This window comes from Cucurbita maxima, unplaced genomic scaffold (genome assembly GCF_002738345.1).
Source record: "Cucurbita maxima cultivar Rimu unplaced genomic scaffold, Cmax_1.0 Cma_Scf00001, whole genome shotgun sequence".
NCBI lineage: Eukaryota > Viridiplantae > Streptophyta > Magnoliopsida > Cucurbitales > Cucurbitaceae > Cucurbita > Cucurbita maxima.
In genome coordinates this window covers 2,761,896-2,778,465 of record NW_019272017.1, presented here as the reverse complement: position 1 = coordinate 2,778,465, position 16,570 = coordinate 2,761,896, and the positions used below count along the sequence as shown (strand labels likewise).

Here is a 16,570-nt window from a genome sequence, read left to right as displayed (position 1 = left end):
TTTATCTGTTGCTTCGTTGTCTACTTTACACGTCCAATTTACTCTTCTATAATGCCATTTATTGATGAAGAGGATTGAAGAAGTTGAAATATCCAAATATATAATGAGTTACCTGTGTTTCAATAGCTTCACTTCAGTTTCTCAATTATATTTGTGAGAAACTTGAAGTATGCATGTCTCCATCTCCTATTAAGTAGAAGACTAGCAAATATTCCCCATAAACCAACTATAAATCCTACAGAGATGCTAATCAGCATCTCTTGTGTCATGAGTGTGTGTTCCTCCTGTTCGTACTCATTCACAACATGAACATTACTGTTGAAGCTGGTTTGTTCACTAACGCATTCTTTCAGTGGATCTCCACAAAGATAAGGGTTTCCTGCATAAGATGAAGTTTTAAAGCCTTGAAGCTGAGTTCCTAGGGGAATACTTCCTGAAAGGTTATTGTATGATACGTCCAACATACTCAATCTCGGTATTTGAGAGAGACTCGATGGAATCGGGCCGTACAAACGATTTCTCGATAGATCTAGAAAGTCCAATGATTGAAGTTGTCCCATCTCCTTTGGAATCTGTCCTGTTAATTCGTTCCTCGAGAGATTCAAAGAAACCAAACCAACGAGCTTTGTGATTTCGTTAGGAATTTCTCCGGTTAAGTGATTGCCAGACAAGTCAATACCCCTTTGAATCTCTAAGTTGTGTCCATGGACGAGCCTTTCTTGCCCTTTCCACATCAAAATAAGATCTCTCAATTGGTCTTGAACCATAGATGCATTGGATGTTCCTGTCAAGATATCAAAATTATGGAGGCAAGTTGGTATGCTTCCCGAAATAGAATTGAGCGAAATGTCCAATACTTCGATATTTCTGAGGTTACAAAGACTAGAAGGCAAGTTTCCTTGGAAGTGATTGAACCTCAAACTCAGACGAACCAAATTTGGTAATCTCGACCCAATCCATGAAGGTATCGTTCCAGATAAATTGTTGTATGACGCATCGAAGACTTTCAACTCTGTATAGTTGAACCAAGGAATCTGTCCAGAAAAATTATTTATGCGCAAATTTAGGAACTTCAATGTGGTGAGACTACCCAAAGAAGTTGGAATGTCTCCAGAAAAGGAATTGTAGGCCAAACTTAAGGATACCAAATTGGGCATTTTGTCCCAACAATTGGGAAGTTGTCCAGATATTAGGTTGGCGCAAGCATCCAGTAAATATAAAGGGGAGTATCTGACTTCACACAAACCAGAGATATCGGTAAAATTATTCCTCGACACGTCAAGGTTTTGTGCTCCGAAAAGAAAGGCTGGAATTTGGCCTTCAAATTCATTTGATCCCAAATTGATCAGAGGCATTTGATTGAACTTCAAGTCTAAATCTGGGATTTCTCCCCTGATTTCATTCAGGGAAATATCAAGATACAACAAGTCTGGGGACAAGTTCTTCCAAAACCAGTCGGGAATGGTGTCTGAGATTCCATTTAGTGAAATGTCAAGGTACGAGAAATTTTGAGTTTGAAGCCACCTTGGAAAACGTGTGCTGAACGAGCAATTCGCCAAACTTATCGACTGCAACTGGAAAGGAGGAACCCAGTCCTCCTTGAAGTTAAAAGCCAGTAAGTTTCCATCTAGGTTCAGACTTTTTAAATTTACAAGCTTGGAAAAATGAGCTTCAGAAACTTCACCCTCCAGAACATTTTGATTCAGACCTATATGCTCCAAGTTAGATAACTGTCCCAAACTTTGAGGAATAGATCCATTCAACATGTTGAAGGATAATTCCAACTCTTTCAAAGATGGAAAAAGAGTGAAGTCTGGCAAGGATCCGAACAATTTGTTTGACGGGAGATATAAAGTCTCCAATGAGTTGAGTACACATTGTGGGAAGAGTTTAAGAACATCTGATAGCAATCCTCCCCCATTATTTCCAGATAAATCTAGCAACTTCAAGTTACAGAGATTCTTAAACCACTTGGGAGAATGAAAATCAACTTTCGTGGAACGAAGATTAAGGAAGACGAGCGAAGTCATGTTCTCAAAACCGTCCATGTTGAAACCTTGCAGATTACTCCTTGTAAGATCTAAATGGGTAAGACTGTTTCTGAAGTTGTTCAGCCAAGAATAGATTGAGGAATTGAGATCATGATTGAGAGAGAGGTCCAATTTAGCTAGAAATCTAGAGAAATTGGTGTTTTCATAAGGGTTTAGAACAGGTTGTGGAAGACTGCAATTGCTCAAAGACAAACGTTGTAAAACAGGAAGTTTGCTCATGATACCTGCCCAATCATTGGCACTACGAAGGTCTACTGAACTCAGGTCGAGATGTTTTAACGACGAAAGACGTGAGACCCATCTAAGATTATCAGCTACCCAACCGTTTGATCCAAGGTCAAGAACTGACAAGTTCGAAAGGTTCCCAAGATGGGGAGAAATGGGAGTTGCAAAGTTGTTGCGAGATAGGTTGAGATAATTCAAATTGATCAGAGAGCCAATATCTTGAAGGGAAATTCGATCAAACTCGTTAGAACTAAGATCTAAGTAGTCGAGGTGTGTCAACTGAGTCAAGGAAGAACCAACCTCACCGATCAAACGCTCATCACCCGAGCCACGAAGATCAAGCCCAATGATGTGAGGACTACTGCTTGTATTGTTGCTACATCGGACACCTCTCCAGTCGCAACAATCGACGTTGGCTCCTGCATTCCAAGAAGAGAGAACACGATATGGATCGAGAAGTCCTTGCTTGAAGGATAAGAGGGCCTGTGTTTCAGTTTCCATACATCTGATATCGTTTTGCAGGGAGAGATGGAATCCCATGGAAAGTAAAAGGAAGAAATGGATGGAAGAAGAGTAGCAGGTTAGAGTGAGTGATGATATCATTGTGGCTAATGGAATGGTGAAGAATGAATGCTCCAAACTCCGCCATTTATGTATCCAAACCAACTCCTCTCTCCCTATCTAAAGATGCTTGAAATATGTGGGTCACAAAAGTCATGAAAGACACTTGCAAATATCTTCAACCTATTAACCTTAAATTTTATGTACCTATGAACAAGATTTTCGAAACTTCAACACGTTATTTAAGTTTAATGCTAAAATTTTGAAGACGATTAACAACATGTAAAAAATATGTGCATTTATAGCGGAAGATCCTCGTTTTTTTTTTTTAATTTAAATAAAAATACTAAAAAAACTAAAAATATCGAAGAAAATAACAAATATGAAACCTTATTTAAAATTAATACGTCACCTCACCGTGTAGACTAGGACTTTAATTTCTTCCCCATATATTGTATATCTTATTTGAAAGCTACAGATAGAGATGGTGGTAAATTTCTAATTTTGTTTTTATCTATGCCAAACTTTGGGATAGAAAAGTCATGGAAAACCCTTTAATACACTTTTTTACCGCCAAATATACATATATATATATATACATATATATATATATATATATATATATATATATGTATATATGTATGTATATATGTATATATATATATGTTAGACGAACACGACTCTCCACAATGGTATGATATTGTCCACTTTGAGCATAAGCTCTCATGGCATGTTAGACGAACACGACTCTCCACAATGGNATGATATTGTCCACTTTGAGCATAAGCTCTCATGGCTTGTTAGACGAACACGACTCTCCACAATGGTATGATATTGTCCACTTTGAGCATAAGCTCTCATGGCTTTGCTTACGAACACGACTCTCCACAATGGTATGATATTGTCCACTTTGAGCATAAGCTCTCATGGCTTTGCTTTGGGCCACGACTCTCCACAATGGTATGATATTGTCCACTTTGAGCATAAGCTCTCATGGCTTTGCTTTGGGCTTCCCAAAAGGCCTCATACCAATGAAGAGTGTATTCTTAGATTATAAACCCATGATCATTCCCTAAATTAGCCGATGTGGGACTTTCATCATCCAACACCTCCCCTCGAACAAAGCACGCCTCCCCTTAATCGAGGCTCGACTCCTTTGGAGTCATAGTCATTTTTGACTGCCTTCGTACCTTCGAGGAGGCTTGACTCCTTTTGGAGTTCTTTGTTCGATATTTAAGGATTTGCCAATCTATTGACACGGCTAAGTTTAGGGCATGGCTCTGATACCATGTTAGACGAACACGACTCTCCACAATGGTATGATATTATTCACTTTGAGCATAAGTTCTCATGGCTTTGCTTTGGGCTTCCCAAAAGGCCTCATACCAATGAAGAGTGTATTCTTAGATTATAAATCCAGAATTTAATATAATAATAAACATTACAATCGAATTTATACATCATTTAATATAGTTTAATTTTGTTTATTTAAATTCTTAAAAAGATTTAAATGTTTAAATAATAATATATTTTATGTAATAAAGAATTGATTTGACTAAGAATAATCTTATTATAATTAAATAGGCAAGACTTTAACAACTACAGCATTAAGAATTGGGACAAAGTCATAGCCACCAAAAAAAAACAAAAGAGTGGACAATATAAGTCTTTCAAGTCGTCCCTTTGTCGTTGTTTGTTTCATTGTAGACCGGGTTATACTGTAACAATTTTTTTTATATTTGTCAAATAACGTGTCGTAGATAATCAATGACCATTTACTATTGGTAAAGATTCATGACTCAGTAAAATATGGTACTTCCGAACATCCAATAGATATATGTTGGGATATGGTGAATAGTTACAAATTTTGGATAAATGATAATCTACCGTTACGATAGTTTTGTTAATGTATTTTAAGACTTTTTTATTTACCTTAAGATTATATTTATTCCGTGATTAATTATAGTAAAAAATACGAAAGTTACCCTTTCAAATGTCTGTGGTAAAAGGTTAAACCATATAAAACCATATAACAACAAAATATATTTGAAAAATGCAGTAAATAAATAAATAAACTTCTTCGATCTCAGTGAGATTTTCTTACGGACACGTGGGTTTGGGCTTTAATGGCTTTTAGGCCCAACCATTTGGACTTGGGTTTGTTGACTTTGGGCTTGGGCTTTGTTTGAGCTTGGCCCAATACCATATGTGACCCAATTTGATAAAATTACATTTAATTGTTTGATTTTGTTTTTAAAATTAAAATTGAGATATATTGTCAATTTGAATATAATAATTTATTATTTTATTATTAATTTACCAAGAATGAAAATTTTACTCACTGGCCCAACACTCTCCAAATCGGTTGAAGAATCTCCCACGGCGGAATCCTCCCAACATCCTCCTCGTCCTCCTTAACTTCACAATCTTCGCCGGCCCAAATCCGGCGAAACTCGCAGAACTCAACCTTAGAAGATTCTGGAATCTTCTCGATCTTGGTGTAACCGAGTTCGAGGGCAACGACAACGATATGGGCTCGGGAGCTTAGAATTAGTTACGTTTATTATATTATTAGGTCGGGTTGCTTGCTAATGAATTTTGTATAGAAATATATAGGTTCATAGTACTCAACGTCGTGGATGTAAAGTTTGAGGGGAAGTAGAAACGTATGTCTAATTGAAAAGAAAACCGTACATACATGGTTAATTCGAGTGACAATGCATTACGAGGGGATCTCGAGCCAAACCAATATCATCTTATTATTTCAGGTCGATAATTTTTACATTATTCAATTTATACGTTTGACGCATTGTCTTAGTATTCTATTTCTTAAGAACCTAGTACGTCTTAGTTGTTTGAGTCTTGTATTCGAGTTAACTTTTTCCTGTGAACGATCTTTGGAATACTCTATTGTATTACTTCTGTTGCTCGTGATGTATATCCATGCCATTAAGTAGAGATGTTCATACCATTTTCTTATGTGTTGAAAAAGTTCAATTGGGTTGTAGTATCCGTTCTAGGTGTTTTAAATCAATCGATGCTTGAAAACTGAGCCAGAAAAAGTAGGAATGTGTAATGACTTAGATCCACCGCTAGCAAATATTGTCCTCTTTGAGCTTTCCTTTAAGACTTTAAAAGGCGTCTGCTAGGGAAAGGTTTACACCCTTATGAATTGTGATTTGTTCTCCTCCCTAACCAATGTGGGACATCACAATCCATCACCCCCTTTGGGGTCCAACGTCCTCGTAGTCACTCTTTCTTTTCTCCAATTGATGTGGGACTGCCCCCAAATCCATCCTCTTTGGGGCCCAACGCCCTTACTGGCACACCACCTTGTACCTACCCTCATTCGGGGAACAACGAGAAGGCTGACACATCGTCCGGTGTCTGGCTCTGATACCATTTGTAACGACCCATATCTACCGCTTGCAAATATTGTACTCTTTGGGCTTTCCCTCTCACGCTTCCCCTCAAGGTTTTAAAACACGTCTATTAGGGGAAGATTTCCACACTTTATAAATGGTGGTTTGTTCTCCTCCCCAACCAATGTGCGATATCACAAGCGCCTCCCCACAAAAGGGTCAAAGTGATCGAACCCGAACAATTATTTACCACATGTCTTCACAAAGTCGTAAGACCACGTATCGACATTCGTTCGTTTTCGTAAGATCAAAGAAGGTGGTAGCTTCTTGAGATTTTTTTTTTTTTTGGAATTGTTATTGTTTGGAAATAAATAGACAATAGTCAGTGAGTGGTCATTATTTTGGTAAAACTAAATCAAGATTTTTAGATCTCTTCTCTCTCTCTCTCTTCCGATCCAAGTAATCTCCTCGCTGTGTTCAACAACAGTCTCGAGCGCCGACAATTTACTTTACATAATCTCGATCTGAGTTTTTCTCGCCTCAAGATCCGATATCAATTTGCTTCCACTTCCAATTGATTCAGTGGCGTTCTGAGCATCCTTCTGAATTGTGCTTTTCATTGATGTTATGATATGGTTTCCAAGCTTGGAAGCTAGGGTTTCTCTTGGCCATGGCAACCTCCCAAACTCCGAGTTGGCGGGAGGGTATGTCCTCTGATAACATTAAGGGCTTGGTTCTTGCTCTTTCCTCTAGTTTCTTTATTGGTGCTAGCTTCATTGTTAAGAAAAAGGGCTTGAAGAAAGCCGGCGCTTCAGGAGTCAGAGCAGGTATCTTACTCTCTCTTCTTGTTTGCTTCAATTTACCACAAAAAGGTGTTAATGTAGTTCCTGGATTTCTTTGTTTTTGACTCCTCGAGGGACTTTTAGAAACTTCTGTAATTGAGTGTTAATTATGTGCAATTAGTGTTTCATGTCTTGGCCCGTTCTTAATTAGTGGTGGGTCATGCTTTTAATGAGTTTTTCGATAGTTTTGGTTGATTTGAATTGGAAAATTGAATCTATTATACCCATTAGTTAATCAATTGTAGTACTTGCTTATTTGGAGGCCTATTGCCAAAAAAGGTTTATTTAATCCCTTTTTAAGTATCAGAACTGCGCTAAATGTTGTGAATTTAATTCAGTATGTTTTAATTTTATCAACATCACGAATACCATTGTGTTTAGCCTTCATGATTTTTGTCTAGGGACTTATCGTCTCTGAAGTTGATGATAGGCGCTTGCTTATCTTTAATCATGCTTTAAGTGGACGGTAACTGTTATCTAGCAGATTTTTACTGTGGTTGCTGTGATGATTTATGTCAGGAGTTGGAGGCTATTCTTACTTATACGAGCCGCTATGGTGGGTGGGCATGATTACAAGTAAGTCTTTCTGGCTTTTTATAATGTAGCTTATAAAGGTCTTTATTATTTTTTTCCCAGCCAGGCTTGACATACTGCTGTGTTCAGTTTCTTTTCAAGTCCTTTAGATACTAAATGAACATTTAGGATCCACTAGCTCTTTTTGAACTTTATATACAATCAGTACACGTTGTTATTTTGATACAGTGTGGCACCTTTTTTAGGAACATGTAATCACTAAATAGAGATCACTGAATTTACTTGTAAGATCTCCCACCAAACAGATTTCTGAATTTATATGTAAGATTTTCGATCAGCCCATAAGACCGGATGTTCCTCTATTAAGCAAACATTTTCTGTGAACAAGTGATTAGGTATTTGGCTTCTTCCTCTATTCAGTGCATTTAGTTTCAATAAATGTACAGAAAAGAGCAAATTATTGTCATTGTTCTCAAATATTAATGGAAAAAAGGACGTAGGGGCCGGGGCTTTTCCTTTTCCAGTAAAAGTGGACTTAGATATCAATGTATTCTCTGTAAAACTAGCATGGTGACGTTTTATTGTAGCAAAGCATATAATCCTTTTGAATAGACTGATGTATAATGAAAGGATTTTTTTTTTTTTTTTTTTTTTTTTGAAACTGGAACAACATAAAAAGGGAAATCCTAACCTCGCAATTGTTATTATATATATTTTTTAAACAAGAAATGGAACTTTTTAATGAAGAATGAAAAGAGACTAATGCTCATGGAATGAAAACATAAAGTTACAGTGAATAAAAGCATAAATCCTAACCTGACAATTGTTATCTTTACAGTGATTGTAGGAGAAATTGCTAATTTTGCGGCTTATGCATTTGCTCCAGCGTTACTGGTTACTCCACTTGGTGCTCTCAGCATAATTATCAGGCATGGTCTGAAATTGCACACATATTAAGTTAGAATTTATGGTTGTTAATCTCATATTATCTTGATATCTTGCAGTGCAGTACTTGCACATATTATTTTGCGGGAGAGGTTGCATATTTTTGGAATTCTTGGATGCGTTCTTTGTGTAGTGGGTTCCACAACCATTGTGCTCCATGCTCCTCAAGAACGTGAAATTGAATCTGTAACTGAAGTGTGGCAAATGGCCATGGAGCCAGGTAAGTTTTTGTTATTGTGAAATTCCGTCCCTCTCTTTCAAATGTCATTGATTCTGGTTAATAGTGATTTTGGCTATTATTATTGTTCTTTCTTTATTTTATTTTCTTCTTTTTATAGACAAGAGTTTTGTTATATATTTTTTCTCTTTTTAAGTTGTTCATTCTAAATGGATTTACAAATTGTGAAGAGTGTGCAATCCACTTCTCAGAGGCCATTCCAAAACCTCATGGAGCAACCATTTCCAATCACGAGTCTACATTGTTTTGAACAAAATATTATTTCCATATTGTAGCCTGCCCTCTCAAAGTTGTTTTAGTGAAGAAGCAAAGAGGAACTGTTGGCGACTCTTTTCTCACTCACAAGTGTAGCTAGAAGCATTGGAGCTTCGTATTAAACCAATATGGCCTTTTTTGGTGTCTCCACAATAAAATAAAGACTGTTAACTTCATCTTTTCTGCATTCTCTTCTTAAATGTGAAAGCTCACCACCATATATGGGGTGCATGAGTCAAGAGCATGAGTTCAAATCTTGCTTGACATATATGTATCTTGGTTCTCTGGAAAGTGATCTTGAACATGATTCACTATCTTTTGTTTTTGTATTCTATATATGATTCTTCGGTTTTAAGCAGTCATTTATTTTATTCAAATATCATGTTGGTAGTAACTTTACCTTTTATTTTGCAGCCTTTCTGTTGTATGCAGCATCGGTCATGACAACTGTGTTTATACTCATATTCCACTTTATACCACAATATGGCCAGACTCACATTATGGTTTACATTGGTGTATGTTCCCTTGTAGGATCTTTGTCGGTATGTATCCATCTAGCTTCCCTGTTACCTTTGTATTTTCTAAATGTTATCTGCTCCAGTATAAGTTTTTTCCTTGTTCTTCAAGTGATTTTGTAACTGAATGTCTAACAACAGGTCATGAGTGTCAAAGCAATAGGAATTGCCTTGAAGCTAACATTGTCAGGAATGAACCAGTTAATATATCCTCAAACGTGGATATTTACTTTAGTTGTGATTACTTGTGTGCTCACCCAGATGAATTATTTAAACAAGGTATGTTGTGCTCATTTAGGGTATTTTCAGAAACATTTTTAGCTTTGGCCCTGTATTGTTATTATATGATAGTTATGGTTCATAGAGTTAATAATTTAATCTCCGGTATTTTTTTAAAAAAAATTGGAATAGATAGCTATTCAACTCTGAGTATATAAGATGAGTTGGTTTGAAGTTTGTACTCCGTTTCTTTTCTGAACTAGTACCAGATTATTAAAGGCGAAGCAATCCAAACAATGCAAAAGGGATATTAGTGCAAAAGAACCAAAACAATGCAATTTATTTGGAACTGTTTCCCTGTGATCAAGAAGAAAGGGATATTAAGTGATTGATGAATGACTTAACCAAATCCATCCATGGATAGAAGGGTGTGAACGTTAAAGTGATCCATGAGAGTTTTAACCAAATTCGTTTGGTAGCTATCATAAAACATGATTTTTCTTCCTGAAGAAATCACCAAGATCATTTGAAACAGGTTGTTTCAAGAGTAGACCTTAATACTCAAGAGGGATCAAGACTAAGAGGAGATTACTGTAGTAGTGTTGTGGTGAGTGTTGTGCTGCCAAAATGAAGAAAATTAGGGTCATCTCTTCATTCAACGTAAGTTAGTTCTTCCAGCTTGTTTTGCTATAATGAGTTTGGAATGATGCGGGTTGTTCACAGTTATATGAAGGAATTGGTACAGGGTTGGGGTCTACATTGGTTAAGAACTTCCACCTCTTTTGATCTCTCATAACTGTTAATCGCACTTGCACTTCCCCCACCCACCTTTTTTTTTTTTAATTTGTGCTTTTTGTTTGCTCTTGCCCTTTGTTTCTTGTGGTATTGGGTTTTTGTAAGTTTCTTCATCTTAGTGGAAGAGGAGTTTCAGTATTTGGAAAAGACTTGTGGAAAGAGATTTGGAACAGAGAGTGCCTGAAAAAAAAAAAAAAATCTTCTACATTTGATCCATATGCTGGAAAGGAGTCCACACGTATGAAAGAACATAAATGTCATCCAAACACCTTAATTTCTCCTATCTGGTGCTTCCTTGCAAAAATGGGGGTGAAACTTTAGATCACTCATTCTCTAAATGTGGTATAATGTGCAGATTGACTATCCTAAACATCTTTGGAATTTAACGGTGCTTCCCAAGAAATGTTAGGGGGATTCTTATTTTTCAGACTTTATGCAGGAATCCTTTTTGAGGTAAGATGAAAGTTCATTGGAACAACATTAGCAAGTTCCTTATCTGGGAAATCTGGTTTGAAAGAAATAGAAACTTTCAAGATAGTTGTGGATTCCTACATTATCGATGCCCCCCATAGATGATTGAACTAGCTTTAAAATGGAGCTCTCTTTGTATATCTTTTACATTTCACCGATTTGTTTACTTTTTCTCAATTCTTATCTAAATATACAACTTTGTGTATGATCTCATCTGGCCAATGTATTTCTTCTCTCTTTGTTTGCAGGCACTGGACACTTTTAATACAGCTGTTGTGTCCCCAATATACTACGTTATGTTCACATCATTTACCATCTTGGCCAGTGTGATCATGTTTAAGGTTTGTCCGACTGCTGATGTTGGTTCCTTTACACGCACAATATGATCAAATGTATCATGGTATGTTTAAAAATTTGACTCCCCGCAATAAGGATCACATTGATGAGAAACGTTTGGGGTTTTGCATGCTTGAATATCCTTTCTTGCTGTTGCCTGGTTATATGAGTCAGTGTCTGTTCTAGTTTATAGATGGATCTAGAATCCATAGTGCATCGTTACGTTCTTGGTATCAGTGTCAGACCATACTTCATATTTAAACAGATCTCTCTCTCTCTCTCTCTCACTCTCTTTCGGACAACATATTCCTTTCATTAAGGGTAATGAAAGCATGCTACCCTAGGATATAAAAACACAGACAAAAGCCAGCAAGGAGAGGGACTCCAACAGGAAATTACAGGGAACTTGAACTAAGAATCAAAAACAAAGGAGCAACACATAACAATTTGGACTCATATGGCGCTTCAATCATTCCTGTTATACATTAGTGACAATGTAGAACATTAGAATTGTTCCCTTTACATATTTAAATGAAGGTAGATTTCAACATCTTTTGAATTACTTGTTTCAGGACTGGGACAGGCAAAGCCCAACACAGGTTGTAACGGAGATGTGTGGATTTGTGACCATTCTTTCAGGAACTTTTCTTCTTCATAAAACAAAGGACATGGCTGATGGTATGGCTTCCTATCTCTTTCTTAGGACATTGTCATCAATATTTATTTTATTAGCAATAAAATGAACATATTAAAAATTATGCTGCCGTTATCACTTTGGTTTTTTTCTTTCTTTTGTAATCTCTGTTTATTTCTTTCCTACGAAGANNTTTTTTTTTTTTTTTTTTTTTTTTTTTTTTTTTTTTTTTTGATAGCTGGGTATCAGGAACCTCGTATAATGGTCCACCCCACTCATATCCGAAGAGGCCTTGTCCTACACGGCTACACCCAAAGCCTGTCCTAAGAGATAATAAGGGGTTTTAATTATCAAACAACTATCTAAGATGAGAGATGAAATATCTTATGTAGATATTGTTAAAAGTTATTAGGTTTTATCGTCTTATGAGAAGTTATCTCATTCTTTCGGGGTGAAAAAAGAAAGGGAAGTTGTGGAAGAAGATTGAAGTTCACTTTTGGTAATTTCTAGATTATTGGCTGAGGATGATTGGTTGGACATAAAGGAGGTTTTAGAGGATCACTTTGAAGCTTCTTTTGTTATTATTCCTCTTATGGGTGATAAATGTTTGCGAAAGTTATCTTGAAGATAAGAAAATTCTTCGTCATATTGGAAAATGGAAGACATTTGGATCTTTTCATTTACAAATCGAGAGATGGTCGGGAGAAAAGCATTATGTACCTAAGTTTACTAAGGAATATGGTGGTTGAGTGGAGATTTATTACTTACCTTTGAATTTCTGGACTCGTGGTTGCTTTGAAGCCATTGACTGTTATTTTGAGGGCCTTATCAGTATTTCTTCTTCAACCTTAAACAGATTGGATTGTTGCTTACCCAAAATAGAAGCAAAAAAAAAAAAAAAAAAAAAAAAACGTTTTTTTTTTGTTCTAGCCATAATCAAAATTAAGACGGAGTGTTAGGAAGTATTTTTGTTCAAACTAGGGTCTGTAATATGTCTCCATCCCACCTTTTGATTGCAAGATCGATAACTCTCTAGAATTTTTTCTTCCAAGAGGCATTGGAGGATGGACAGTCTTTGCCGTGTTTAATGTGAATAAGAACAGCCTGCTACTATCACTTATTGAACATTGAAGCATATGTTTTTTCACAAAAGTTGAATTTAGTCCATAACTTTGCAAGCTGATGCAGGTTCAGTGGGAAACTCATTGCGGCTCTCTAAGCATGCTGATGAGGATGGTTTTAGTGGTGCGGAAGGCATTCCTCTTAGACGGCAAGATTCCTTGAGGTTGCCTTGATGCCTAAAAAACAAGTATTGGTTTTGTTCAGGTTTCATACCGACATCAACTTGTATTCTATCACAAATTTCTACCCCCTTGATGTTCCTTTGTGGATAAAGTAGAAGATAGAAAGGTGAGAATTTTCTATCATTTCCATCCTATCTCCCAAGACTTGACAATGAATGGGGGTAATGCCTATTGCCTTTGTACACAAGTTCTTGCGACTCCACAAAATTCATATGAAAGATGCAAGCCAACAGAATTCTTTATCAATCAATTGGTAATACATATTGCCTCTCTCTCCACATATCAAAACTCTCTTGGCTTCTCTCTTGGTTCTTCTACTTGACCATTTCATTCTCGATGTTGCAAAAATCACCTTGGTTTTCATTATTCATGTCGTATCAAAAGCATGTAGCACTCATGAGGAAGGTGAAGGTGATTGAAACTTCCTTTTGTTTCTTGGTGTACTTCTCTAAGACACGACTTGACCCATTCTTTCAAAAGAAGGTATACATGTAAATGAACAAATCACTTTTATGTTCATGTCCGTATTGGGAATCATTCAAGTTCAATCAATCCTTTCAAGTAATTTTTGTATCAAAATCAGAAGATGCAAAATGAAAAAGGGCCAAAATTAACCTGTATCTTGGTTAAACATATGGAGAAAATATTTTATTAGAGAACAGAGAGTGGACACAAAGGTTGATTTGCAAGTTGATGGCTTTGTGAAGAAATGGTAACAAAATTAGCATTAGTTCATGTTGATCTATCAAAGATTTTGGTTTTCTGGTCTCATCTCTTCCATCTGCACTATTTTGCAAAACTTGCAGAATTCAGCTTCCAGCATTGGCTGTGCCATCCCATAATATGTTGGCTTGAGTTATAAGTAAACACCTAATTTAGTTTGTTACCCTCTAGACTGAATTACATCTGGCTCGACTTGAATCAAGATTTCTGTCCTTTCGGCTTTGGCATTTGCTTTAAGAGGTCAGAAACAGAAGCACAGTGTGTTGACTTGTAATTGCAGTTTTCACAGCAATACTGCAATAGTTGAATAACCCTGACGCACCTACAACCATGTCAATCCACACACTTATCAGGGACACATCAACTTATCTACACGCAAAAGCCTTCCCCCAAAACACAAAAAAATAGTCATCAACATCTAAGAGAAGTGTAATGAGTCATCTAAGAGTTGGTATTTGTCGCCCGATTCCAGGGAATATAGAATTAAAGTGGCCTAAATTGCTAATCCACAGAATGAGGAGGAAAACAAATGAGCGGCCGTTTGATCCATTGGTTTGGATGGATGGAACAATTGTTTTCTAGTAGATTGTCCAAAAATTCAGCAAGATTATATCAAAGAACAATTCACAGAAAAAGAAAAATCAAAAGACTAAAAAACCCGATCTTTAACCATGGATTTTTTAATGTATACTTCCTACTTTAGAGTTATTCATTCTACATTCAATATGGTGATATTGAAAATGATATCACCATGTATGAAGTGAGAGACATAGACTGGTTACAAAAGATGCACGAAGTATAATTACAAATTTGAATACGGCTGAGCCAAATTATACAAATTGGGACAGAATATTGATATATAGTTCAAAACATATTATCAAGTCACAAAGAATGGAAACTAAAGAACATCCCAAAAAAACTGGTTATTGGAACCTAGTCCAACTTAACCCTACACCTCAAACACAAAGTTTCGAAAACCCAACCAACCCGACCCTGCACCCCAAACGGCTTCGGAAACCCCAAACTTCAGGAATACAACCAATCAACCCCATGGGTTCCAAAATCCCAAGGTTTTTGATTTCAAACCAGGATCCCAAATGGCCTCTCAAAGGTTAAAATACCATTTTGGGAAATTGAATGGAGAGCTGCAACCTAGCTTCTAGGTTCCCCCCAAGCAGAAGCTGTAGCCAAGCAGCAGAATACCTTAGCCTCCATTACTCTTCTATCGAAGTGACATATTCAATGAACAAAAATTTAGGAGACATCCCAATATATTGAAACTTCATAGGGACTTGAGACCAGTCCGAGGGAAGTTGGATTCAAGGGCTTGAAAGCTGGAACCTCCGAGATTATTGATGAATCTATCAAATTGGCTTTTTTGGAAATGGGGTTGATATCCTAGGCATGCGTTCTATGAAGTGTTCCGAAGAAAAATGAATAAACTTGATATGGAATTCTGTTTGTGGATCAGCAATTTGAGTTTAAAACAACATTTTTCCTGAATCAGGACAGCAAGTTTTCCAAGAATCACATCGTTACTAAAACAAAATCCAGCTACTTGCTGATCAGAAGATAATCATAGAACTACAACACACACCTTATGTATACAGTATAAAGTTGTACACACACATAAAAAAGACAAACAAACTTCAACATCCATTCGACATAATGCCTGTCAAATGTATGATCAATTCCAGTGAACTCAAAATTTGAACTAAACTAAAATAGTCACAAAAAAATTATGTTGATTGAATTTCCACATTTTGAACAACCTTCCAGCAGAATTTTGATCGCATCTAGAAACTACTGACAAAATTTTGAAGAAGAACGACATGTTTTATGGTGTCTGACATTCTACAAATTTCTTAGCACAGACACAGACCTCCGTAATCTATTCGAAATTTCCCAAAGCAAGAACTACAATACTTGGTCTAAGTGCGTGAGTCGATGAACCAAACACGAAGAGAAATGAAACGGATCAAACATAGGGAAAAGTAAAAGCCCAAATGTTTTCCTTACAGAGGAATCAAATAAAAACGCATTTCTGCTTTATAGCTTAATTCGTTCTTTGCTTGATCTCACGACAGACGGAGATAACTGATAATTCAAAGGGAAGAAATAACGCAAAGCACAAAGAATATACAGCAGTCCACAGTTCCGTCAACAGATACAGGAAAACAAAGAAAGAAATAAAAGATTCAAATTCAATCCATCTATCCTACGATTCATGCAAATCACTAAAACGAACAAGATCAAACATCGATGAACAGAACAGCCTAGAAACTTGAGATTCTTTCATCGGAGATTCCTCGGGAAACAAACACAAACGGAAAATCTTAATCTAAACTTACTTGTGAGGAAGAAAGTTGTTTTTGGAGAGACAAGCTTGAATGTCACACGCCTCCTTCTTGCAGGGTTCTTTGCTCGGCTGAGGCATTTCTCTCTCTACGCGATGTTCAATTAGAATCGCTATGTTCATCAAATCATTATATATATAATTCGTACTGTTTAAACGTGCTCACCGTTGGATGAAAACTTTATAATATTAACATTTTACTTT

At 36.5% G+C, this 16,570-nt stretch overlaps 3 protein-coding genes across 6 annotated transcripts; 1 reads left to right on the top strand and 2 right to left on the bottom strand.

Moving 5' to 3' along the window:
• Positions 1–128: 128 nt before the first annotated feature.
• Positions 129–2,816, bottom strand: LOC111486008 (probable inactive leucine-rich repeat receptor kinase XIAO). Its single transcript, XM_023133000.1, has one exon. The coding sequence runs from the start codon at positions 2,814–2,816 to the stop codon at positions 129–131; it is 2,688 nt and encodes an 895-aa protein (XP_022988768.1).
• A 3,770-nt stretch (positions 2,817–6,586) lies between these two features.
• LOC111480792 (probable magnesium transporter NIPA4) lies at positions 6,587–13,567 on the top strand. Of its 4 annotated transcripts, XM_023125961.1 has the most exons (9): positions 6,588–7,026; positions 7,561–7,617; positions 8,414–8,504; positions 8,580–8,740; positions 9,428–9,555; positions 9,670–9,807; positions 11,262–11,354; positions 11,922–12,027; positions 13,172–13,567. In XM_023125961.1, exons 1-9 carry the CDS (start codon positions 6,870–6,872, stop codon positions 13,276–13,278), a joined length of 1,038 nt encoding a protein of 345 aa, XP_022981729.1. In that variant the 5' UTR covers positions 6,588–6,869; the 3' UTR covers positions 13,279–13,567. The 4 variants fall into 4 exon arrangements, with proteins under 4 accessions (XP_022981752.1, XP_022981746.1, XP_022981736.1 ...); XM_023125984.1 differs by lacking the exons at positions 11,922–12,027; positions 13,172–13,567 and adding an exon at positions 10,898–10,995 and having other exon boundaries at positions 6,587–7,026; positions 11,262–11,350; XM_023125978.1 differs by lacking the exons at positions 11,262–11,354; positions 11,922–12,027; positions 13,172–13,567 and adding exons at positions 10,283–10,407; positions 10,898–10,993 and having other exon boundaries at positions 6,587–7,026.
• Positions 13,568–13,700: 133 nt separating this feature from the next.
• Positions 13,701–16,527, bottom strand: LOC111482123 (cx9C motif-containing protein 4, mitochondrial). The gene is made up of 2 exons (XM_023127789.1): positions 16,362–16,527; positions 13,701–14,332 (listed from the first exon to the last, which is right to left on the bottom strand). The coding sequence occupies exons 1-2, from the start codon at positions 16,487–16,489 to the stop codon at positions 14,209–14,211; spliced, it is 252 nt and encodes an 83-aa protein (XP_022983557.1). The 5' UTR covers positions 16,490–16,527; the 3' UTR covers positions 13,701–14,208.
• Positions 16,528–16,570: the final 43 nt, after the last annotated feature.

Bases quoted from the DNA above. Each gene is read 5' to 3' on its own strand.
- LOC111480792 (XM_023125961.1), top strand. From the start codon at position 6,870: ATGGCAACCTCCCAAACTCCGAGTTGGCGGGAGGGTATGTCCTCTGAT. The intron at 7,027-7,560 runs GTATCTTACTCT...GATTTATGTCAG, and splicing joins CGCTTCAGGAGTCAGAGCAG to GAGTTGGAGGCTATTCTTAC. The intron at 11,355-11,921 runs GTTTGTCCGACT...TACTTGTTTCAG, and splicing joins CCAGTGTGATCATGTTTAAG to GACTGGGACAGGCAAAGCCC.
- LOC111482123 (XM_023127789.1), bottom strand. From the start codon at position 16,489: ATGAACATAGCGATTCTAATTGAACATCGCGTAGAGAGAGAAATGCCT. The intron at 14,333-16,361 runs GTAAGTTTAGAT...ACATGGTTGTAG, and splicing joins AACAACTTTCTTCCTCACAA to GTGCGTCAGGGTTATTCAAC.
- LOC111486008 (XM_023133000.1), bottom strand. From the start codon at position 2,816: ATGGGATTCCATCTCTCCCTGCAAAACGATATCAGATGTATGGAAACT.